Source organism: Lineus longissimus, chromosome 11 (assembly GCF_910592395.1).
Source record: "Lineus longissimus chromosome 11, tnLinLong1.2, whole genome shotgun sequence".
In the NCBI taxonomy this organism is placed as follows: domain Eukaryota; kingdom Metazoa; phylum Nemertea; class Pilidiophora; order Heteronemertea; family Lineidae; genus Lineus; species Lineus longissimus.
Window position 1 is genome coordinate 4,373,263 of NC_088318.1, and position 25,764 is coordinate 4,399,026.

General features: G+C 42.4%; 2 protein-coding genes across 3 annotated transcripts; both read left to right on the forward strand.

Annotated features, from left to right (window-relative positions):
• The first annotated feature begins 4,102 nt into the window (after window positions 1–4,102).
• On the forward strand, window positions 4,103–7,362 carry LOC135496389 (regulator of G-protein signaling protein-like). Its single transcript, XM_064785711.1, has 5 exons — window positions 4,103–4,172; window positions 4,829–4,967; window positions 5,183–5,307; window positions 6,182–6,321; window positions 6,795–7,362. The coding sequence occupies exons 1-5, from the start codon at window positions 4,147–4,149 to the stop codon at window positions 7,226–7,228; spliced, it is 864 nt and encodes a 287-aa protein (XP_064641781.1). The 5' UTR covers window positions 4,103–4,146; the 3' UTR covers window positions 7,229–7,362.
• A 2,715-nt stretch (window positions 7,363–10,077) lies between these two features.
• Window positions 10,078–25,386, forward strand: LOC135495895 (cysteine-rich venom protein latisemin-like). Of its 2 annotated transcripts, none has more exons than XM_064784900.1 (9): window positions 10,078–10,287; window positions 18,972–19,208; window positions 19,537–19,658; window positions 20,889–20,968; window positions 21,805–21,843; window positions 23,052–23,141; window positions 23,723–23,842; window positions 24,449–24,517; window positions 24,818–25,386. In XM_064784900.1, the coding sequence occupies exons 1-9, from the start codon at window positions 10,105–10,107 to the stop codon at window positions 25,174–25,176; spliced, it is 1,299 nt and encodes a 432-aa protein (XP_064640970.1). In that variant the 5' UTR covers window positions 10,078–10,104; the 3' UTR covers window positions 25,177–25,386. The 2 variants fall into 2 exon arrangements, with proteins under 2 accessions (XP_064640970.1, XP_064640971.1); XM_064784901.1 differs by lacking the exon at window positions 10,078–10,287 and adding an exon at window positions 15,782–15,994.
• Window positions 25,387–25,764: the final 378 nt, after the last annotated feature.

The following is a 25,764-nucleotide window of genomic DNA, read 5'->3' on the forward strand; positions in this document are numbered from 1 at the left end:
CCTCTTGCGTAGGCAGTTGCGGTGCATTTCCATCATCGTTTCATTGACCTACTTCCTCTTGCGTAGGCAGTTGAGGTGCATTTCCATCATCGTTTTTTTCAGATGAACACGAGTTGAGTCTCGGAGGGATGATGGAAGCCTTCAGCGAAGATGATGACTATGGAAGCCTGAAGGTGGCAAAACAAGAGATTGTAAGAAATAGTAAGTAGCGTCAATGTAAGCGCAACCTGGTGGGATGTTTTCGCGTCCCGATGGTCACTAAAGGCGATCAGTTGCATTAGTGGTTTCATAACCAGCAGGTCGTGGATCGACTCTAAGAGTCACTGCTCTCTTTTGTCTCCGAGTCGTTGTCTGCCTGAGCAAGACAAGCCATCTCCAAAACTGTTTTTGATTTGTCAGAGACTTAACCAAGGTTCAAGAAGACAGCAGCAAGCGATGGACTCCTCCCGTGTGACGTCATGTCACGTCATTATTTCCGTCATGTCGCTAGACCCCCCCCCATCCTGTATGTCGGTCATATGACATTCAGTCATGCTGAACGAAGTAAATGGGCAGGATATAATTCAACAGAAGCGACTTTGATATCAAGCTTTCCGATTCCAAGTACAATGCATATAATTTAAAGTATTCTGATTTCACGGACACTGATCTTTGCTGATGTTATCATTCCCATTCTCTTTAGAAACCCTCAGGGACTACATCTTTCCGCCGAAGATTGACATTGAGAAGATCAAGGTTTCCAGGCGGGAGATCAAAACTCCGGAGAAGTTGGTGAAGAAGAGGCCCTCAGAATTCGCATCAAACGATCCGTTGTACGCTCGATATCCATTCCTTAAACCCATCAAGAGAAATGGCGTCGTCATTGAGCGACCGCCTGAGAAACCGGGGTAGGTGGTATAAGCAGGGCTCCACCTCGCAAAATCACAAAATTCGCTAAGAAATAACCGAGCAACACTCGCTTAAAAATGGTTGTCAAAAGTAAACTTTGCACGGTATCTCGATGGAAGCCGAAACAGGTGCTGTCGGGCTTGTGAAATTAACTGGAAGAGGCATGGTGGTGGGATTGGTAGAGTTCGACCGAGTCGGACCTGGTGTCTCCCTCCGCAACCCAGTCTCTCCTCTTTTCAGCCGGTTCCAGCGAGAGAGGGTTATGATATGATACCCGATCTTGTTCTCTGATGATCGAGGAATGCACAAGGTCATTTTTTGTCACATGAGTTGTGAACTTTATATGATAATATACTATAATATGATCACTGTAGTTTCTTTAGGTTTCTTCGCGAAACGTCCAACAGAGGAAGGGAATACAATTCTGATCACGTTTTTGATGGCCGTGGAAGAGGGAACGTCGTTTATTTTTCCATGATTGAATTGAGCACTTTCTTAAACCTTTCCTTCCACTTGAGTGCTTTGTCTTGTTCGGTGTCGTTGACGACGATACGAACTGACGATGTTACTTACTGTACCCTATTATTTTTACTTTAGTTACTTATTGTAGCTTAAATACTGTTTACCGCTTAACTTATTGACTGATACAATCTTGGCTATTTCAGGACATTTTTGGAACTTCTCCGCGAGCCGGCCCATGTTGAGTTTTTCAAGCGATTCCTCCAGAGAGAGGGCAATGATGTACCCGTCACCTTCTGGATGGCCGTGGATTCTATGAGGAAGTCCAGCGGCAAAGACAGACAGATGAAAGTGCAGGAAATATTAAAACACTTTTTCAGTAAGACGGCTGGATTTGGTAAGTAGGATTCGATGTCAACTGATTCTTTCGAATTTTTCTTTAATACGCTTTCCTAAATCAGGTCATATCGTCCGATATGCAAATTTTTATCTGTTGTTGAGTCTTATTGATTTTTTGAGTAAATTTTGTGCTGGCCCTTTGTGCTGCCTTGTGCGGATCCCAATTTTCCGCCTCCCAGATATGTTATTATCCGGTATGTCGATTGAAAAAACCTTCATAATTACAGTTATCTTCATATTCAGGGGCAGCTCTTTGCTGCGACGCCGAGATCATTCAGGAAATCCCGAAGATGAATAAAGTCAACCCCTCCATGTTGATATCGGCCCAGGTTTGCGTGTCAAAGAGTCTTGAGACTCGTTGGTAAGAGATGTCCACCAAAATGAAAGCATTCTCGTACTCAGTTATTTAGCCTGAAGATGTCACTAGATGACCGTCCCAGTTGAGTTTTAAACGCGAGTCGAAGTCGGAGAAAGTTCATCTTGTACCCGTAGCCCAACTCTACCGCGTCCTATGTGCTTCGCCATCGCAAGCAATACTGCATTTTGTTAATTCTGGTGACGATGAGCGGTGTTTTGTGCGACAAGTAATACCCTATTCAAAAACACCTCAAAGAAAGAAATGAGTTGTCTCACCAAAACCTCTGTGGTCAAAACGAGGCTAATATGATAATTCATTATGAACATCAAACATTGTAACGAAGGTGTTTCAGAAATACATGTACTATTAGCTTACTTCGGTATGTACTAAATTTCAGGGGGCCATTATATGCTGAGACATTTCCTACGGAACAACCAGTGAAGGAGGTGCTTGACCCGACGGTTGAACACACCGCGGATGGACGTCGCAAATGGACCAAGGAAAATACGGTGAATGAATTTTGGAAGTGACTATTTGGCAAGCCCGGCTTACCAAACAGCGACTTTTTCTTGTCCTGAATGGAGAGCTCTCCGATTGGCTAATGTGTTGTAAAGTCTCCAGCTCGCCAAACAGGGTAGATTTTTTACCGGCTGGCCGAACAGGGTGGCTTTTTAGTGCTGTTTGGCAAGCGGCTCTCCAAACAGGACAAAAAAATATGCCTGTTCGGCGAGCGGCTTGCCAAATAGACCCGGCCGTGAACTTTTCTTGAAAGTTTGTACGGCCTAATAAATCCCTGGACCGTGTCGCAAGTACGCCACACATTTTCTCTACATGTAAGCTTCAGCGGCATTCAGGGATTTCCAATTAAAGAATTAGGAGCGATTTCTGCATGTCTGTCTCGTCGTCTGCAAAACTCAAGAGTTTTTCAGAATTACTAAAAAACACTTAAGGGCTATTCATACCGGGAAATCTTTAGGGGCGCATGTTTGTGTTGGCAAAAAACATTAGGTTTTTCGAAATACCAAAAACCTTTATCTCTACTGTGGGGGCACTCAGACATCTGAAAAGAAGAAGCGAATTTAGCCAATCACGCAAGCTATTGTTTTATTCCGGGAGACTTTCAGTCGATTTTCATTAACTTAAGTCATTTTTTTTCGCAGAAAAACCTGTGGATCAACTTCGTGAAAGCAGTTTCAAGCTTTCGACGCGGCTTTCTTCACCCTACCACGGCCAATCTGTTCAGGGCCTTCTTGAAGAATGAAGCCACCAGGGATTTAGAGAGTAAGTGAAATATTTTAAAAGTTCATTACGTTTTATCGTCCCTCGCCTCGCAGGTAAAAGAATTCACGCCGAGCCCAATACACGGTCCATCTACTCAAGTCGTACAAAGCTCGCTCGCACCACGGCTTAAATTCCCATTCTTCTCTTGTCTTTTCAAAAATGGTTATCAGGACAAATCTTAGAAACAGCTTGGCTGGGGCTCGGCAGGCCTTAACCAGCATGGGCATATAAACGTTATGTTACATGCAGTTGGAAAAGCCATGACTCAGTGTCTGCCTTTTCACTATTATCTTGACAATGGCTTCATCCAGACCTAAGAGCTTGACTGAAACTTGTCATTCTCAGAAAGAAACCCTTTGTTGTCAAAGAATGTGCATGATGGTACATTTTGTGCATTACACTCCAACGCAGCATTTGCAATACACGTCGTTGTCTATTCCAAGGATGAAGGAAAGATAAGCCCTCGAATGACGACACTGCGTTGAGAGTGTACCTCAACTACTTTTACGTTTACGCGTAGGGTTGAAGTCACCTCCATCCGTTGGTCCCCTGGCGACATTAAAAATTGACTCAGTAGCTAAAGATATGTCAGAAATTCTGACCGACGATATTTCTTAATATCCCATGACAATAAAGAATGTTCTTTTGTAGAAAAGACAGGATCGAATAACTTACAAACACACACAGGTCCGCAAGCCAGTGTCACTCTCAGACGCGTCATCAAGCACCGCATCATTGCCGTTGAAAAACTCGTCGCCGACATGAACTTCTTGATCGAAGTAGACAGGTACATCTTTGACATAGTTTTTCGAATTCCGCACATTTTGTAACGAATTTTGTCACTTCTCGAGTCTTGCACTTCTCGCAGATGTTAGTTTATTAGGCACATTTTGACGGAAAAAAGAACAGTTTTTGCTTAGCCATTGCACGCTTCGTTCATCGCGAATATAGCCGCACGTACACCACCTGAAAATGGACCACAAATCTTGGTTCGCGAACCAATGCCGCACCATCGAAAATCCACCAAGCGCGTACACCAGCGCTGCAGCTAGTTATAAAATCCGGCAACAGATGGCGCGCAAACAATAAGCAGAAAGCGCCATTTCGAAAGCGCCGCCTGTCGCCGAACCATCTAACTAGCTAATTGCCGATCCATTTGCGCGTACACCACGACAAAGCCTCTTAACAAGCCGGGCGAATTTGGACCATCAAGCTTGATGGGACAAATTCGGACCATCAAGACCATCAAGCCTGATGGGACAAATTCGCCCGGCAATTTGTATCGGCAATGGATTGCCTAACCAATTTGTCGCGGCAATGTGGTGGTGTACGTGAAATTGGTCCACCAATATTTCGTGGTGTACGCGCAACTGGTGTTTCTGCTCTGACCTCTTCAAATATTAATTAGTTTGCAGTACTGATAACGCAATTTGTTCGTTTCAGGTACCGGATATTTGCTGATACGGTCATGACCCAGGCCGAGGACGGAGTCTATAACCATGCTGCAGAGGCCCTGGTAGGCCAGAAGGCAAAGGCTATCATAAATTGCTACATTGAGTCCGACATACCCCCTAAACTTCAGGTTGGTCAATTGATGTGATTTTATTAGCGGTTTTAGGCGATTTCCCAGTATCGGCGTCAACGCGCATACATTGTAAAGCTAGCCCTTCGGATATAGCTGTTCTGCGAAAAATATTTCTCCGCTAGTTCTAAGTTAGCATGAATAGTAACACTCGCGCATTGTTCTTTCCCCATTAGATGAAACAGTACACCTCAACTTTTTAATTTCATTTTCAGGTCAACATTTCTCCCGATGTTGCCGAGACCATTGTGGGTAACTACAACGACCAGATCATTGAGCGGGGATTATTTCACGAAGCAACCATTTCAATCTTCCCCACGCTTGCCCATCTCTGGAAAAAGTAAGGCGATGTTACTTTAGATACCGTCAGGAAAACGGTCCTTCCTAAAGTACATTGTTTGTGTGTATTCTTTCTTAATTGATTTTATTGACGTTGGCACCGCATTCACGGTTGCCAATAAACAAAAAACACACCGAAATCTACCGACAAGAGAAGGTGCAAAGACGTTCAGTGGAGTAGCTGTAGCTAAAAACATTTTGGTTGATTCCCGAGACGGGGGTGTATACCCGAGGGTTACAAGAAATTAAGAGTGTTTCGGCCTTCACCATTCGGGAAGCGTTTTCAAAATGCGGAACAACCAGATATCTGAACACGACGATTGCTAACAGATACCTTTGATGACTTGTCTCCATCACGAGGCTAATCTCTTTTGAATATCTCCAGTTACAAAATCGGTTAGTCAGGGATCGACCCTTGGGTATGTAATTATTTCAAACTTCTTTCTCTGGTACCCTTAAAGGGAACTGAAACCGCCAAGCCAGTTCGTATGACCTCGTTTTCATTTCCCGCGTATCGGGTGATCAGAACGAGGCATGAATGAAACATGGCGCCTAGCTGTCAATCATTGAGTGACGTCACTACTATGGAATTTACTACGAAAACTCATGAATGAAAGATCGCATGACTCACGTGATTCTCACATGATTCTCAATAATAACAAATTGAACTGCGCATGCTCGGGCACTGGGGGCGGAGCTACAAATCTGAACTCGAATAGGAAGTTGGAAGTTTGACTTTCTCGGGCGGTGAAAGTCGAAAAGTTGAATAAATCGCTCGGCGGTTCCAGTTCCCTTTAAGACTGCAGCATGGCTAAAATTGTATTTGAATGAATGAATGAAATTTTCTTTTGTATACCGCAAATTCGTCTTTTTAGGTTCAATGCACAGCGCATTTTTGACAGCATGCCACCAAGGCCACTAGTAAAACACAGGATCACTCCACACGGCTCCACGAAAATTCCTAATTACGTTACCATGGATAAAGTCAAGACAAAACGGATAATTAGCCACAGCGGTAAGCCCCCCTCTCCCCCATGAAGGATCATCACGTTGTTCTGTGCATTACTTTGGAGTTCTGTGTGTAGACTATTGATGCAATTCAGAGTTTTCGCAAAAACCCCGGAACGCAAACGCGATGAACGCCGCCAGTCGCAATGTTCGACACTGATCAGGATGCCGGCAGAACAACGCAATTGGCGTTGCGGTAACGTTTGAGGGCTTTGCGAATAATCCTGCCTGATATTATGATGTAACGCATAGACCCAATGAAATTACGTAATGTATACATGTCTCAATTCAACCACCACACACATTATAACGACAGCCCGGGGAATCGCTAAGCACAGCCACAGCGGCACTGCTTGTATGTAAATTGCCTGGTATAATGTACAAACCTGATGTTCCTCTTCTTTTTTATAAAGGCTGCCTTGAAGGCACCTTTTCTAACACAGCATGCCCTCTAACAGCAATCCCAATTTGCATTTTCAGATGACGACTGTATGCGAATTCTGTTTTCATTGGCTCATGGTATCCGACACATCACGCCCCATTTCACCCACGATCATGAATTGCTCCCCAAGGGATTTTCGGGCTCCCAGCTCGATCTAATACAATATGCAAGGGGTCTAGCTCTACACCATGGCGACTCCGAGAGCTTCATCAGCCGGTTGACGAACCTTGTCGCACGCAGAAACGACGCTGCGGGCGAGCTCTCACCCGAGTATGAGTCACATGCTCACGGTCGGCGTCGCAAGAGCAGCATGTCGCAATTATCGTCCCGGAAACTCATACGACCGCCAGTGGAGCACATTGCCGTGGTCTCTCGTTCAGATCTTCGATCGGAAAAATCCGCTACACCAGCTGGCGTAGAAATGTCGCATCTTCTCAAGTTGATGAACCCAAAAGCTTACGAAATGACGTAGTATTTTTTCAACAAGATTTTTGTAAATAGATGGATTGAAGCACGTTTAAGTTTTATAATAAAAGAGACATTTCCTTAACAAATTTTGTACATGTACATGCATACAGTACTACATTGTATATTACTGCAGGTATAACGTGTGACACAATACATGTATTTAGGTAAATAAATAAATCTTGTTCTAAATGGGTGAAATCTTCATTTTTTGACTGAAATACATTAATTTGTGGCACAATCCTAATACGAGAGCCAACTTTCAATTCGACGAGTATTTATTCGACTGCAGAGTGTTCGCCAGTAACACCATTAAAATGATGCTAGTGACTTGGAGGGGCTGTTACCACTGATTACGCGTCCTCGTCAACCGATGTGCCCGATAAAGTGACCGATAAAGTGACCGAAATCAACCAATGAGCTGTCCCAACCGAATAAAGTGACCCAAAATCAACCACATAGTCGTAGCGGACCCAACCGAATAAGTGACCCACAACCAACCGATAACGCGCCAGTATTGAACTCTAAGGTACGGTTGTTATCTTAATCATGTTTTCTTAATTTCAACCGTCCGCCACGTTTCAGGGCTTAACGGGTTAATTGGATCCATAAATCTACGCCTGCGAGCGTGTCCGGCTCAAACTTCATCAGAATATTCGGGAGAAACAGCTCTTATCCATGATTTCGGAGGAACTACATTCTGATAGCACGACCGACAGCAGCCCTACTGGACAGTGAGACCACGCATTGATTTCTTCTTCCGAGTGCGATGCACGCTGATTGGTCAAATTTTTAGTGACGCGGAGCCCGGGCCAAGGTCGTGCGCGTGTTAAAAAATAACAAAAATGCATCTTTCTCCTATCTAGGAGTATATGAAATTGGAAAAACATAAAACACTTGCAGAAAAAAAGGCTTACAATTTAATGTCACAGAAAAAAGAAATTATCGAAGTATACCATGACCCCTTTCTGTTTTAATTCTAATTTGCACACCCTGTATTTATATATGCAAATTGCTACAATAGAATGAGCGCTGAATAAGATCATAGTAAAACAGCAGCCTAAACGCAAATAGAAATCACCTGACACTGTTTGCCAACATCTAATAAACATTTTAATTACATCAATAAAATGTTAACTTAACCAAATGAATACTAATTAGCGATTAAATAATTAGCGGTTGAAGGACCATTGGCATTAATAAGGGCAATATTACCCAGCTGTCGGCTGCCCAGTCACCTCCTATTCTATACTGCAATAAAAAGCCGACCATTCCCGTAAGGTGACTACATATTTGATGGAGTGATTAAGGCCGTGGGAGTATGAATTATTTTTTTCCTTCAGCTACGTATATTAATTTTTTGTCAATATTTGTAAACTACGAATTTCCCGTTGTTCTTTAAAAGAACACCTGTCTATGAGAGTGCTACTATTTGATTTACGTCCTAATTTCCTTTTTGTATCGAAATCATTGTCCTGTGTGAACTTATGGGCACGAATAAGGCAACAGCTGGTCGATTGTGCAATGTGTCCGTTGATAAATGTCGATTATTATCAATGTATTGTCCAAATTCAACTAGTTAAGTTATTTATTCTTGGGAGGATGATTTAAAGTGGGTATCATGTTGAAATGTCTTTATCAATCAAGCACAATATCATTAATGGATCTCTTTTAATTTTGGAGGTCAATCAAAATATCACCTGTTTTAAAAGTTTGACAGATCTTGAAATTTATGGGAATTAAATTGTCATTTTGTGTCATTTGGTACTTTTCATGATGACATTATGATTCATGCCAGGCGTCACCTTACACGAGAAACATTAGTAAAAAGGAAAATGACTTTCTATTGAACGCTGTACTCAGCCATGCGCGTGGGTAACCCGATATTTTGGTATCTTGAAGGCGCATGCAAAACCGGTGTAAAAGTTTAAAATGTCCTAAGATAGAATGCCCGGGAAACAAAGGATTCTATCATGCGCTCTAATCTCTGAGCTATTGACGGTCAGGGTCTCTATAGAACCATATTGCAGAATACAATAGGGCCGGATACTTTTTCCAGGGGGGCATTTGTTACTGTTACACCGGATACAAAATATGGAAATTTAGTCTTGTTATCTACCGACCGCGGCGCTGATTCAAAATCCTTAAAGGTGTATCACTCGCCCTTCCGGTGTCCGGTTGAAAGAAATATCACCCGCTTTTCAGGGCCACCCAAAAAAGGGAGTAATAGGGAGTTTTCGAAAAGCCCCCGAACGCCTATCCTATTGTTCTACAGGTACTTAGTTATCAGGAGGTCAGACAATGAGACAGGCGTTCCCGTTCGTTGGTGTTTTGGGGGATTTGCAAAAACTCCCTTTTCGCAAAGCCCCCGAAACGCCAACGCGAACGCCCATCCCAATGTTCGAGCTCCTCATAATGATGTCAAACAGCGGGGATTAGCGAAAACTCACTCATCAGTGTTTCATTTGATAGTTTTCAGTCACGCCCATGAGCGATATCAACACAATTGGCTATTACAAGCGCCCATCGACCAGTTATTAGGCCTACTGCATTGTTGTCTATTATCCAGCTCATAGCCATTCACCTTCCTTTCCTTTCTCTAACAATGATTTTTTCACACCAGCCCATCGCGATGTTTACTCATTAAACACCCGTTAGGGATTATTCAGATATTATGTACAAAAACGGATTGTCATCATTGCGAGAACCGCGTGGTGGGTTTAAGTTTGTAAATAAATTTTCAAGTTAGCCAGGAAATTGGTTCTCACGGTAATGTCAGTCAAAACAAAGTTAATCTTACGAATTCGTTACGCTGTCACGAATTGCTATAAAAGCTAATGCGAGGCGTTGCAACAATGTTTTTCTTGGTGAATTTTTTTTGCAATGGGTTTGCTCCGCTGTTTCGTGATTCTGGCGCTACTGACGGGAGGACTGGCAAGTCTTCCACAAAAGAGGGACTCTCTTCAAGATTATGGCTTGTCCGCAACAGATATTCAAAAGTTGTTAGATCTACATAATAATGCGAGGAGGAATGTGCAACCAATTCCCTCGGATATGTATGAAATGGTAAGTGAATTTGGTATTAGGGAGGTTCCGCAAATCTCACGGGTACGAAATGACGACTTTTAGTTCAAAAGACGAAGAAGTCTCATCTAATTTGGCAGATAGTTGTGTAATCCTGTATTTTGGACTTGAAAATAATGAGCATACCTATAATTTCTATACCTGTTTCTACGCTTGCCAAAGGCACGCTGCCGAGAGTGTGAATTGGTAACTACATGTATGTGTTACCTCTCGGGCAGTTCGCCACCACCTTTCAACTTCCGAGCCACTGCAGACTCAACGCCCATCTCAAGAGGATGAACATGGCGGAGTCCGGAAGTTGCCAGTGCGACCCACCAGATCATGTGCTCCAGAACAGGGTTGGTTCAATACCTGGCACGGACTGGTCCAATGATGCATTCCAAAAAGGTATGCAGTCCACTGAATGGCACCTGCCTATTTGTCAGACCTTATTCCTCACTATTTATACCTGCCCCGCCGAAGTCTAAGATCTGAGCATCAGGGACAGATAGCCGTACCACGCTATAGCCTCGATACTTTTGGGGTCGGACCTTCGCGGTCCAGGCCAGTAGACTGTGGAACTGCCTCGACTGTTCACTACGTGAATGCAATTCAATCGCCGGTTTTAAGACAGGGCTGAAGACCCTGCTCTTTCAAGAGTGTTATTTGTGAAAAAGCGCTTGTGAGCAGGACCTTTCTTGGAACATGCGCTATATAAGACATTATTTACATTACATTACATCATATGAAATGAGACTGCTGCCTGTCATCATCATGGGCCTTGCACTTGTCTATGATATAGACTCTGTAGTCCAGTTTAGGCCTTGACCAACATGTTCTTACTGCAGAGTGTAGCCTATGTGTAGGCATGTAATATAAGTCATAAGGAGATCGAATTAGGATGATGCAATGGATTGCCCAGTGAGTCCTGGACTTACCAACATAGGTGTAGGCTGCGACCCACTGGCTATGGTGAGGCTGTGTCCTATCTGTTTTTAAGCTTTGAATTGATTTAACTTAATGCTGACCATCAGATTTACCTTTGAGATTTACCTATGTTCCTGAAACACTGTATTTTCTTGCCAAAAATATATCAGGGCCAATGTCAGTGCCAATGCCAGTGCCTGGTTTTGAACCAACCCTCCAGAACAGCCCACTTGTAGACACCAAAGATCTGTGTCGCATGTGATCATGATCGCAGGTCGCAGCGTCAAATATCGCTCGTTTGCGGAATGCTTTAGCCTCCCATTGTTCGCTCTTCAGTCGAAACATGCCCGAAAGATCATCTCCAAGCAGATCACGTGCAGAACGTCTAATTTAAAAACACCCTTCAAATATTTTATCGGTCATAAAATCACATTCAGTGGTAGTTAGTGTCTTGTATGAAAGCAAATGATAATGAAAGTTGATTTATAGAATATTATAGCACAGCATAGAATATTTATTCAACGGCATTGCTCAAGGACGCCTGGCCTTATATGATCGAAATACTCTCTGCACTTTCAGACAATGTCAGAGGTTCTGCACGTAGTATACGTTGACAGACACTCTCTAGCTCACAGAATTCGATGTATGGTAAACCATCCCCTTCTTGACTGTCAATTGCTTTTATCTTGGAAGAAGTTACTTATTCTTCAGGAATAAAAAAACAACAACATTAGGCCAGAGTCCACTATTAAAACTTGTGTACATTACATGTACATTGTTGTGCATATGTTTTGGTAAAAAAAGTACACCTTGGACCAATCAATCTGCACAAAATTTTATATATGTCAAGAAGAACCCTTTGCCAATAGCATAATAAAGTTTAAAAAAATTCCAATACCGATTGCCTGAGAAAAAAAGATTTCCGTACACCATATCCATCAAAACGTCACTGGCGCATTGATATGGCCCTGTCAAAGTACAAGTTCTAAACTGACCAGTGAGACCACATTTTCTTAAATACATTATCAAAAAGCATATTTCTGTGATGGCCTGACTCTGTAGATTAAGAATCAACCACAGATTGAGAATTAATTCCACTTTGGTCCATCCCAGCCATGTATTTACCACAACTTCACATTTTGATAAGCTCTATGTGACTCTCTGCCCATTAGTAAACGGTCTGTATGACCCTTACCTGCTTACGTTATGATAAATAAAACAATTCGGGCTGCCCTGAACAAATAGAGAACTTAGATATAGACTAATTGAGGCATTTTAAGCGGCGACATTGAGAGTGCTAAATCGAAGCCACAATCAAAACAATTGAGGTAAAGTGACGGCGTGTAAATAACGAAACGCGGGGAGAATATCAAGCGGGTTTAAGTTTATTGATAGTGTTTAAATCAACAAGGACATGGTGGTTTCTCATTTTCATAAATTATCAGTCAACATGTGTTTTTTTCCGACACAATTGCAACGTTCGCTACAAAAAGTAAAAAAGCGAATGTGCGAGCTTGTATGTTACCATTCGATTTTTTCCATGGGCCTTGTAGTTTTGGCATTGCAAGCATGGGCGTGCTCGCAAGATGCAGAGACGAGAGACTCTCTCAACGATTATGGTTTGTCCGCGACGTGAATTTAAACAGTGTTAGATCTACATAATGTCGAGAGGAGGAAAGCTTTGCCAACAGCCTCTGATATGCATGAACTAGTCAATGAATTATTATTCAAGTAATTGTCAATAAAAGTTAAGTTGTTTTACAATTGCAACCTTGAGTCCCGGTTATTATAAAGCCTAAAGTGGGTAATGCGAGCTTGTTCATTTTTATCCGATTGTTGCAATGAGTGGTCTCTGCAGTTTTGTGGTTTTTGCGTTGCTGACTAGAGGGCTTGCAGAATCACTCTGCGAATGCCAATTTGGTTTGAACGAAACGGAAATACAGATAGTCTTAGACTGCCATAATGACGCAAGAAGGAACGCCAACCCACCCGCTTCTGATATGTACGAAATGGTGAGTTCGGGCATGTCGAATAGGGAGTTTTCACAAAGCCCCCGAAACGCGAACGCGAACGCCTATACCATTGTTCGAGCTCCTGATCATGATGTCGAACATTGGGATAAGCGTTCGCGGGGATTTGCGAAAACTCATTGTTGTTTGAGAGTTATTAACCATAGCTTCTTACGTCACTGGAACACTTTGTCAATCTCATGATAGCTTTCCACCGTGGCTTGGGCCTAATTTAAAAACGATTTTATTTGGGTTATCCGCTACAAGATTCTGCCGTGGCAGGATCTTCGCCTCGGAATAAACTGATAAGTTTTGAATGTTTTATTCGACGCGAAAAAATACTCACTGTTAGTTTTTCTTATGAGTTATCTGTTTCATTCATAAATTACACGAATTGGAACGTTGTTATGCACTATTGTAGATTTAAATCAGTAAAAAATTCATGATAAAAAATGGACGACCATGCTCTGTATACGTTGTCCCTACGTGTTAGCTCCCGATAGGTGGCCAGTGTGTAGCCACTATTGGCTAATCCCGAGGCAGACTCACAAATGTAACGCAGGAGTCTGCACGTCACAGACTAGTAGTAATAATTACGCGGATTGATTTAAGAACGGGATCAAAAGAACTAATCCTTGCTCACCGGGTCAAATAGTACGACACCTGGTGACCTGTACCGATGTGAAAAACGTAGGTGGGGTGGGGGTGTGCGTGTGTCTGAGGGGGGGAGGGGGTAACGTCAGTGCCAGATTCAATATGGCGGCCCGTGGACTTTGTTCAGTTTTTCCCGTTGAAATTGCCAGTATCGCGAAAAGTCAAGTGACAGTACGTGCCCGTCAACCCCCCCCCCCCCCCCCCCGGTATTATTCATTACGGTTCACTTAGCTGCGTGCCTCCCATATCTATTTTAGTCCTGTCTGATATACGGGTCTTCTTTTCAAACATAACAAATTTGTTTAATGCATCCACTTGGATATTAATCAACCCGAGCCGACCTTATTTGATATTGACACGGAGCAAACCATCCCAGTGATCAAATGATGGACCAAACAACTCAATGAGAATAAAATTATAATTGTAAAGCATATAATTTCGCGGTGGTTAGGAGGCCACGGCATTAACTATTTTGTTTATTTGAATTGTTAACGTATACATGTACCTATGCCGATTATGACGCATACTAGTACCAATTACAGTACACCGTTTTCCTATAACAAATGCCTGCGGTAAGTAACCCACAACTCAACGGCTTTCTGAGCTTCCAGGTATTCGAAAAATCGAGATCGCTGGACTGTTGGATTCACTAGATTGTGACTCATGGATCACCACCACCTGGATTTGGGATCGCTGCTGTAGCTGATACTGCATGATGTACTGTATAGTGTGGCCAACCGGTAGGCCTACCGTCCATGTTGCAAATCTCAGCCTCATATGCTGTCATTATCACAACTGTCTATATAGTCGAATGCCCCGACTCAAGTACATGGTCATTCACACATTAACTTGGAAAGTTCTTCAGCAATAATAAAAACCTCCTCTCAGCTTTGTAGTTCATGTAGGACCGTCGGTCTATTGGCTCGGCGGTTTCTCTGGTGAAGAGTGAGACCAGAGTCTTTTAATATAAAGATTGGCTAAACGTTAGGGATTTGGGAATTGTGCAATCCATCCAGGCGGTGGTGATCCATGAGTCAATGCACTAGCAACAGCGATGGTGAGTTGCATCATATTAACTTGATACTGTTGTATGTACAGCGGTGCCGTTTACGTGTGAGTAATAGCCGACCAACTCCAGTTTGGAATGGATGCAGACAAATGCATGCTGTATTCTTCGTCAAGGTATTGACGCGCGTTGTTTGAAAGCTGAGCAATGTCAATACATTGAGAGTCAATATGCTCGACAGAGAAGCAGATCAATTCACTTTAATAGTCTGATTGCTCCCTGGCCTACGCCGTTCATTAAAAATTTGAAATTCGTGAGTGAATTTGAAGATTTCCGATCGCGTATACGTACATGTCAACAAGAGTATAACTTTCACCAACATTGCTGTTGTGAAGACAGATATTCAAATAATATAAACACTTAGTTTCAGCAAAGTTAAATGCATGATACATGAAAAGTGTACATTACGTGGATAAGTGCATTTCTATTTTCATGGACCACCAGTGATAAAAATTACGAACGGCGTACCCCAAAAAATTGGTAGGGTCAAGCACTCGTGGCGGACTCGATTGACGCATTGATCAATTATAACGGTCTGTCATTCTTTCTAATTATGAAAGCGGTTCAACTGATAATGCATCAAAATCCAATCACCGCACATTTTAAATTACCTAAGGTTTGCATTATTAATCAAGATATCAAAAAAATAGATGACACGATAATCTGTTGACAAAGTAATCCGTCAACAAAAAAGTAATGATAATGTTGACTGAATTAATTTTCCGCATCATCATCGATCTTTTTCTCAGAGCCATCCTCTCCTGGACTTGATTAAAATCCGAGGTGCTGGAGATACAAATATAAATAGGATGGTGCCACCTCCGTAAATCATTTCTAACGTTAGGTGTATCAACCGTAGCACCGCAAATCGGCGGAGCAATTTAACATGCTGAGGTTAATTTTAATCGCGGCTCTGGCGAGTGGAGGCTTAGGATCCCTGGTCAAAAGGGACACCGTGTCGGATTTCGGCCTCACGCAGGCAGAAATAGATGACCTTGTAAAGAGACACAATGATGAACGAGTCAAGGCGGGTGCGGAAGACATGAACTTGTTGGTGAGTACGTGTATCTTGACTCGTATAGAGTGGCGATTACTAAAACTCCATCAAATAGGCCAACCGGTTTACTCCGGCCGGAAAATGTAACGTAATATCTGGAAGGGAGGCATCAGTTGGTCAACTCAGATAAAAAACGCCTAAAACTCAATTCAAACGAATACCTACATGTACATGCACATGTACTTACAGTGGCAACAAAAAATTACTTACTAGAGAACCGAACTTTACTAAATGTCGGATAGATACATCTACACGCATGATATTGAAACCAGAAAATAGAAAAATAGAGTAGAAAATAAACTACGCCAGTCCGTAGAAAAACTGGAACCATTCCTGCTGTATTAAAAAGTAACCAAACAGAATTGCAACTGTTCACCCAAAAAACATCCTTTTAAAACAAGTTAAACCCGTACCTAGGGTATAAAATGTCGAAGTAAACATGTCAACTTATCATTTGCTCTTTGGCACACCAGTGACATGTTCTCATAGTGCATAATGCCATGCATTATGGAACTATGCACTGTAGAAGCTACCCGGATGCGTCATCACTCGAACCCAGGGCTCGAGAGTTTAAACGCATCCCCATCTCAAGAGACATCCCTCCCCAAGACACCGCACGTTCAAAGCACCTGCAACTGCATCATGTACATTGTACAGTATACAACGTCATTACAGGTATACGTTTTGCGACAAAACAGTTTAATAATAAAAATCTGAAGTACGCTAAAAGTGTTTTTAAAAGTAAAATCGGGCCTCTGACAAAATGTTCATGAATCTAGGTAATAAAGGTACAGGAAAAAAAGGTACAGGAAAATAGGTACAGAAAATGGCATAAATAGGTAAAAAAGTACACAATTTTTTAAACCTTTTTTCCTGTCCCTTTATTACCTAGATTCATGTACATGTATCTCATGTATGTTATAATGTGTCGGGAAATGCCTGAATTTGCACCGTTTTCTCGATCTTGGTGGTATCAAAGTGGCGCTATCTGGTGGCATCAAAACTAATCAAATGCACTGAATAAAGTGTATCAGAAAGCTCCCTTTCCGACTCTGCCTCCATGAAAAATGTGCAATTGAGGCAAGACCACCATTGAGTTTTTAAAGCTTTTTAGCAGTTCAGTTGTCAATGTTTGACCGCGTCGCATCAAATACTGCGTGGGGTTGTGAATCTGAAATTTTGATATGATATTCCGGACAGTCGGGCAAGTAAATGGTGAAAAGTAAACTGGTAGTTGCCCACGGAATGTTTTTGATAATCGACAAATTAGACAGACATTGATATTTCCACTCTTTTCAGCCAACTGGCAGAAAAATCTCTAAACACGCCCCCTATTAAAATTCACAATTAATTTTTTCATCAAATAATTTCTTTATATCTGTAGACTTGCCACAGCAAATATTTTTTCAATATCTCTCTAAATATGTACTTGAGAGTTAAAAACATACTCGCGTCTAATTGATAGGTCTCGACCCTCCAACCTATGAATATTCATTGGTGGTATTGTCTCAGGTTGGGTATCTGCTGGTGCCAGTAGTTTGGTCTGAACATTTGGGTGATGCCGTGTGTGTCGCGCCAGGCGCTGGTTTGACGAAACGTCTGGTGGATTCGATGAAACTGTGGAGTGAGACCTTAAGATTTTGATACCAGCTGATCGACGACGATTCCGATGATGCCTCTGATGAAGCTCACGACCGACTATTGTGCAAACCGCCGATTAGCCCGAGCGAAACATTGAGCTACGTTGTCCAATGCAATGTCTGGTGGTTTTTGGCCACTTTTCTCTAAATACAAAAATTGGCACTCGACAACCTTTCCTGCTCTGACCAACATCATCGATTCGTCTTTTGCGATTCGCGTGCGAATCAATTCAAAATTTACAGTCCAATATGATTTACTTTGTCCAAGTTTCATCACAGTGGTGGGTTGACTCAATAATTGCGAAAATTATAGAAAATTGCTCATCTGCCGGAACGCATATCGACCCGGCGTGCTTTCACAGCGTCTATCAAATCGTTTTTTTTTGTCTGGTAGTAAATATTAAGGAAATTGGCATGGGAGTCGTGCAAGACTAAGCGGAGCCGCATAATTTTCTCAGGAGAACATATGTCGCACACCCATTCTAAGCCAATTTAAAAAGCGTCTATCAAATTGTCGTGACCAGTTTTAATTATTCCAATCTAAATAATGACACCGGTTTGTCAGGTAATAAAAAATAGGCACGGGAATCGTGCCAGACTTAGCGGTGCCGTATAATTTTCTGTTCAGGTGAACAGATGTCGCGTCCCCATTATAAGCCAATTATGACCATGACAAGGCTGACTTCCGGCCTCTACCCTTCGAAGGCCTCCGCCGTCCGTTAAATATTTGAAATTTGAAATTAAATTCGAAAATTTCAAATTGTGTAAATACATACTGGAAATACTCTCAACTCGGCTGTATAAGACCAGATCATATATTTCTTGGCCGCCCATTACATGTTAATCATACATGTAGGATTACCTAAAATCACGATTCCAACCAATGAGGTCTGACGAGAATTTTTATAGGTCTTAGCTTAACACCCCTAAGCTGGATGAATATCCTTATGAATAAACATCGTAAATGTGGTATTGGGCGATATTATCGCTCAGGCAATGAACAACCTCTTTTTGTTTTGTTTTCTCTTTTATGAATGGATCGTATTCTGGCAAAATTGTTTCGCGCTGAAACGAGCCCTCGTCCTCCATTTTGAATAAGTAGAACGCGCAATGATATTGCGCGCATGCGTATCAAACCTTCGATACCTCCCATTACGGCCACTGTTGGCTGTCGATTGTTCCCACTGTTGGAAGGTGGCTGGGGAATCAACTGCGGCAGAGTGCGACTTGGCAACGATGATTACCATTGACGACACTTGGAGAATGGGAAAATTTGCATCTTTGGCCAAGCCCGAAATAACCAAGTTTGAATGCCGGTCTGTTTGTTTTCTTAGGTCTGGGACAACGATCTTGCAGCAGACGCCATGTACTGGGCAAAAAAGTGCATCTTTGACCACGGACAACCCTCAACCCCGAAATACACAAAAGGCACGGTTGGACAGAACCTAGGCTACACCACAAACTCAGGCACGCAAAAGTGGGAACCTTTTATCAAATGGATGGCAGAATCCGACTACTACGTGTTCTCCTCCAATCAGTGTTATTACCCCCCATGCGGCCATTATACACAGGTAAATTGAAATAAACCAAAAAATTCAATTCAATTCATTTATTTTGAACCTATAGGTGTTAATGGATGTCATGATGTGTTGGACAAAAAACCCTACTCGAGGTAATGATTTATCCTTTGACCTGACAAGGTATGCAACGAAATAGCCTATTGATAACGCTCATAATAAAACTGTGAAAATTGTATGAATTTACATGTATTGACTCAAGTAGGCCCAAATATGAGGCTAAAAAATGACCTAAATGTATTTAGGCCGCCTGAAAAATATCTCTCACTCCGCTCGCTAATGCATCATTTCACCCATTATTTTACCATTTCTCCCCTCACAGGCTATGTGGTCCACTCACGAGAGAGTGGGTTGTGCTTACTATGAGTGTGCAATGATGTTGACAAAAAAAGGTGAAAACCTGGACCCGAATGCTAAATACCTGGTCTGCAACTACTCGCCAGCGTAAGTTTTACCCTGGTTTCTAAAAGAGATGGTTAAGTCTGGTTTGGTCAGGTGGTTTGGTCAGCAACCTTTTAACTCGGTCAGCAACCTTTGGTTAGCAACCTTTGACTTTGGTCAGCAACCTTATCACTAGCGTAGGTGACATCCTTTTGACAGTGGACTCAGTACTTACCGTCGTAAGTGTCACTTTTTTAACAATAGACTCATGTCTACTGCTATACTCACTAGCGCAAGTGTCACCTTTTGACAATAGACTCTGGTCTACTGCTATACTCACTAGCGCAAGTGTCACCTTTTTAACAATAGACTCTGGTCTACTGCTATACTCACTAGCGTAATTGTCACCTTTTTAACAATAGACTCTGGTCTACTGCTATACTCACTAGCGCAAGTGTCACCCTTTTGACAATAGACTCTGGTCTACTGCTATACTCACTAGCGTAAGTGTCACCCTTTTGACAATAGACTCATGTCTACTGTTATACTCATTAGCGCAAGTGTCACCCTCTTTTGACAATAGACTCGTGTCTACTGCTATACTCACTAGCGTAAGTGGCACCCTTTTGACAATAGACTCTGGTCTACTGCTATACTCACTAGCGCAGTGGCACCCTTTTGACAATAGACTCTGGTCTACTGCTATACTCACTAGCGCAAGTGTCACCCTTTTGACAATAGACTCTGGTCTACTGCTATACTCACTAGCGCAAGTGTCACCCTCTTTTGACAATAGACTCGTGTCTACTGCTATACTCACTAGCGTAAGTGTCACCCTTTTGACAATAGACTCTGGTCTACTGCTATACTCACTAGCGCAAGTGTCACCCTTTTAACAATAGACTCAGATCGGCGACTACTCTCGTTAGTTGGAGTGTCATCCATTTGACAAAAGACTAAGCCTTGCAACTATACATGTGCCGGTACATGTATATACTCTCGAGTAGAATAGTTGGGTATTTGAAATAGATTAACTCGCAACTACTGGTACTCATTCACTGGCATTAGTGCTACCCGTCTGACAATTCGTATTTCGGAGAGCGCTCTTCGGAAAGAAAACGGTTCGGCTTCAGGACGGATGTAGAGCTCTTCATTCGTGGTTTCAGTGTGATCGCAGCCTACGATTGCCCTATCTCCTATTATAGATTAGGCCTGTGGTCCGCGACAACTCAACAGCGTAAAGGAGTATGATTACACCGCGACAAGATGAACCGTTTCTGTTTTGATTTTCAGGGGCAACATTGACGGGAGCAAGCCGTGGACACCTGGCGAGCCGTGCAATGGTTGTCCTTACTGCCATGAAAAGCTCTGTGGTAGGTTATCCAATTTCCTCTGATTTCACCGAAAGAGTTTTGTTTGGAATAATCATTCGGAAAGTTACAAATAAGGCCCCCTCCCACAAATAGTCAAGGTATTTTGTGGTTATTTGTCAGATACTCTGCTATTAATTAGCATCTTCTTCGTTTGCCCTAAGGGAATATTTCTTCAAGGTTATGCGTGTGTTGGCCCGACCGAGGCCGAAGAAGGATTCCGGTGTGACACCTGTGATTATTCCACAAATTTCAGTGCCTCCATTTTATATAAAGCGAGACCATGACTTTTCAATAGGAGGAAGCACAAAAAACCGTGTCAGTTTATCTTTCAGGGTTCCCAAACAATGAGATTGAGAAACCGTAACCGACACTCAAAAGCGTTAAACCGGTTCCCCGTGGCTCGAGATTCCGACCTCGGCGTGCCGGTGATGCAATCTCCTCATGACAATGTGGATTTGTCCTATATTTGTCGAACTGATTAACATACCGGAAGGAAATGTATATAAATGTACAGTGCATCATGAAATTGCTGTTGTAAAATACCATTTGGCAAACTCTTTTAGGTACCGCCATTTTGGTTAAAAATATATTGATAACCTAAGCAATCAGAACTTCTTCAAAATAAAGTGAATGCCCATTTTAAACCTGGGAAGCTTTTCTCGAGAAAACTGAGAGCAGACTCCCGCCCTTGAAAATTGGCATTCACTCTGTTTTGAAGGAGTTCTAATTGCTTTGGAATTTCAAAGTCTAGCCCAAATGGTGGTGCCAAAAATGGTGGACCCTAAAGTACCCTATTCGTCAGCCTATAAACACAACCCCTGTTTTCTCTTCTCTAGTCCCCAAGGAACAGTGCGAAAGTGGCGCCATCAAATGTGGTAGGTATTAGTAAACAGTTTTGTTCTTCATCCAAGGAGTATACCGGAAGTGCGTAACGGCGGAATTTATTATAGGGAACATGAAGAGGTTGAAACGCAATATTCAGCGAACCTCCTTCTCGGAGATTTTTTAATCAAGTTTAGGTGTACTATGGATGTAACGTGCTTTATATCTAAATTAGGCCATTGAAGTAGTCCAATCTATCCACTTATGTTTACGCCCTAATATATGCCTCGCGCCGGATTTCAAAGGAGCTCATCAAGACAAAGTCGAACTCTTTCTCATGAAAGTTTCTCAGGCTATTAATAATGATTAGTAAGCTATATGATTGCGCAAAATATCCTTACGTCTCCTCAAATGAGTGGCTTTTAATGCACTGGGTTCATTCGATCATTATGTTCTTGGTAGCGCACCTGGGAACAACCCCTCCCCCGGAGATTCGGGACGTAACAGATGGTCACCGCCTACCATAAAGTGCAACATGGATAGGAAAGCTTAAAGCTCTGTACACACTGACAACATTTTGGGAAACATGTTGGCCAACATGTTGTCCAGGTGCGATGTTATCGAAAATGTTGGCAGTGTGTACAGTTCGGAAACATTCGGAAACATTCGGTAACATGTTGGCCAAATGTTGCTCAAATGTTGTCGAAATAATACAAAATCAATTTTGTTGCCGAGTGTTGTCGAGTTTTATCCAATCAGAAATAGGCCACAAATCACATGATCTACCTGAAGCCATGTGATGTAGTCAAAATAGCAGCCTCCAGCAAGGAATGGTTATTGAGTGAAGTGGAACAACTTATCGCAGTATGGGAAAGTTGTGCCTGTTTATGGGATGACAGTAGACAGGAGACAGTGGTAGGCCCCATGCTGGTCTCTCATATATATCCATGGTCTTGTCCACACTCTTTTCTCATCTTTACGTCTTCTTTGCCTCTTTCAATCAGGATACGTAAAATTATGGCAGAGCCCCCGACAATGCATCTTCTTCTCTTGGAATCTTCCGTTGTTTATGAATTTCCCTCCAAAATCCTCATTTTCTCAGAAACATTCGATAACAAGTTGCCCAACATGTTGTCGAATGTTGTCATGTGTATACAGGGCCAAATTTTCGATAACATCGCACCTCGACAACATGTTGGCCAACATGTTTCCCAAAATGTTGTCAGTGTGTACAGAGCTTTAATCTGTTTTCTATTTATAGAATGTCAGCGAAAGTGTGAGCATTGCGGGTCGGTGACGGATGACTGCAAGTGTATATGTCCGGAGGGGACTCACGGGGAATTTTGCGAATGTGAGTAGAATTTCGCGAATGTGAGTAGAATTTCGCATATAAAACGACGACAAGGACAATAGGTGAACCTGTATAAACAACGTAATGTGAAAATATGTTCCCTCTTTGAGGGCGTCCATACACATATAAGAAACAAACAAGACACGGGCTGTTGGTCACAAATCAAGACTTCAGGTCCGCCTGTCACGTGATTGATATTGATGTATGCGGCGGATTTTCTTTTAACAATGTTGCCAGGCGACAGACTAACCTAATACCACTAGGTCCCGCGTGGTGGCGCTAACTGTTAGTTTTTCATATGAGTTGTCTGTTTCAATCATACTAGCAGATTTAATTCAATAAAATATTTCATGTTCGAAAATCGACGACCAACTTCTGTAATATACGTTGTCCCTTCGCATAAGCTCCCGATAGGTGGCCAGTGTCACCCGTAACCACTATTGGCCAATTACGAGCCACTCTCTGTAATGTAATGCAAGAGAGTGGTTAAGTCACTCTACCAACAGCCACATTTATCTCTTGACCATGAATATGACTTTTGACTTTAGACTATTGACTGACTATGACCAGTTTTTTTATAGATCTATGTAGGAACAAGAAGATAGAGTGTCCTAGCTTCACTAAGGCCGACTGCGATAAAGATGGAACTGGCACCCCAAAGGTCGTGTATGACTTTTGTGACGTGACCTGCGAAAAATGCAGTAAGTATCAGCTGCCTGGTGTATACTGGTGGATATCGTCCTCCTCGCGCATGACCGCAACTAGAATGACTAGATGACGTCATTCCGTTCCTACTTGCATTGGGCTCGATGGTTGGGGGCATAGGCATATGATTCTCATGAGACTGTTAGGATTTCTAGTCACGAGAAAGTTTGAGACTAGCGCATAAACATCGTGGTGGAAACTTCAGCGCTATCTCTCCTCCTGGTTACAATAATTTATGTATAATCATCAATTAAAATATTTATATAGCGCCTGATTCGAGGAAACAATTTCCTCGACTCTCAGGCGCTGTTGAAAAAAGCATGCCTGAATAAGTGAGTTTTTAGAACGTGCAAAGACGTTTAGAATGTGCAAAGACGTCACAAACATGAAGGCCAAACTGGGAGAGAATATGTATACATATCATGTCTATGTCTGCGTGTAAGGAGATTGTATCGTTACTCAAGGTGGACGGAAAGAATCCCGTCACCATGGAGTTCTTCATCAGGTTTCACAAAGAGTTTTATATAATTTGAATTTCTTTTATTTTGAATTTACGTTCCTTGACGTCATCAAGTTCTCTGACCATTCTTTACTTTTTCCAGCACAGAACACAAACACATCGTGGACTTGTGGAGCTGAGAACTATCAAAACACATTCACCCGGTTTGCAAGTAAGAAGCATTTTTATTACAGAAACTATAACAAGAAACGCTTATAGAAATGGGTAGTTTTGTGTAAGGAGAGTCTATTTCATGAGAAAACGGCAATCCGCCCTTTGGTAGTTTTACACCAAAACCATAGTAGTTGACGAAATTTATTTGTAAGTCTCTGAAACAACCCACTCACAATGGAAAAATCAGATAAAACGGGAAAGTATAAGCCGGTGATGCAAACGACCCTTGGGGGCAAATATCTGATTGTTAACCAGGCAAACCTGCGCAAATAACTAATTTCATAATCACTTTTTCCAGGCAATCCGGAATACGGCTATATGGTAACGGGGAGAAATAACACCTATTGTGCGTTCCCCTTCCGGTACAATGGTAAATACTACGATAGTTGCATCAAGTACGGGGACACCGATTGGTGTTCTCTCTCCACTGATTACGACAAGTACAAGACCTACGTCACGGGTTGCAGAAAAATCAAGACAACGGGCGGAACTGGCAATGGCGACAACTGCGTGTTTCCTACCGAGTACAAGGGGAAGTACACTCAGAAGTGCATTGTGGACGATAGTGATACTACAAAAACGTGGTGTGGCACAACTGCCAACTACCCCGTCGACAAGAAATGGGGATACTGCGACCTGGCTGCGAGTGGTTTGTAATAACCGTTCAGTCGAACCTGGCGGGAGGGACGGAACGTCCTTCCTTGGCGAATACCGAATACTAGCATCCAAAACCTTAGACATATAGATATTTTGAGATGCAATATCAAGGACATTACTCAGAAAGGACAATACCATCTGACGTGCATATGTGTCTATATCATGTAGTTCGATGATGGGAATAAATTCTCCGCGCAAACGAAAATAAAATATTTTTAGTTTTCTTAGCGGTGGCCAGATTACCCATCCTCTTTTACTCATGATTACGTGAGAATCAGAACGGTTCATTACGCGGGAGCCAGCTGACGGTTCATGACATGCCGATCACTTGAATTTGCCTGATATTTAGTTCGATGCCCTCACCCCACCCCCCTACGTGTACTCAGACCAGTCAATGCCTTTTATTTCGAAGAATTGATTGTTTTGATACACCCTGTAGTTAAAAGGCTATGACACCAATATCACTGTTGGGCCGCATCGCGTTGTGTTCGGCACCCGAACAATAAAGTTCACTGGCAGGTCACCTTATCATGTCAAAAGGTCCTTGAGATCATGACATAACGCTCGCGGGTGTAGAATGTCTCCAGA

Coding starts and splice junctions, on each gene's coding strand:
- LOC135496389 (XM_064785711.1), top strand. CDS start 4,147: ATGAACTTCTTGATCGAAGTAGACAG. Junction 4,173..4,828: donor TTCTTGATCGAAGTAGACAG/GTACATCTTTGA, acceptor TGTTCGTTTCAG/GTACCGGATATTTGCTGATA. Junction 4,968..5,182: donor ACATACCCCCTAAACTTCAG/GTTGGTCAATTG, acceptor TTTCATTTTCAG/GTCAACATTTCTCCCGATGT.
- LOC135495895 (XM_064784900.1), top strand. CDS start 10,105: ATGGGTTTGCTCCGCTGTTTCGTGATTCTGGCGCTACTGACGGGAGGA. Junction 19,659..20,888: donor GTCTGCAACTACTCGCCAGC/GTAAGTTTTACC, acceptor TTTGATTTTCAG/GGGCAACATTGACGGGAGCA. Junction 24,518..24,817: donor CACATTCACCCGGTTTGCAA/GTAAGAAGCATT, acceptor CACTTTTTCCAG/GCAATCCGGAATACGGCTAT.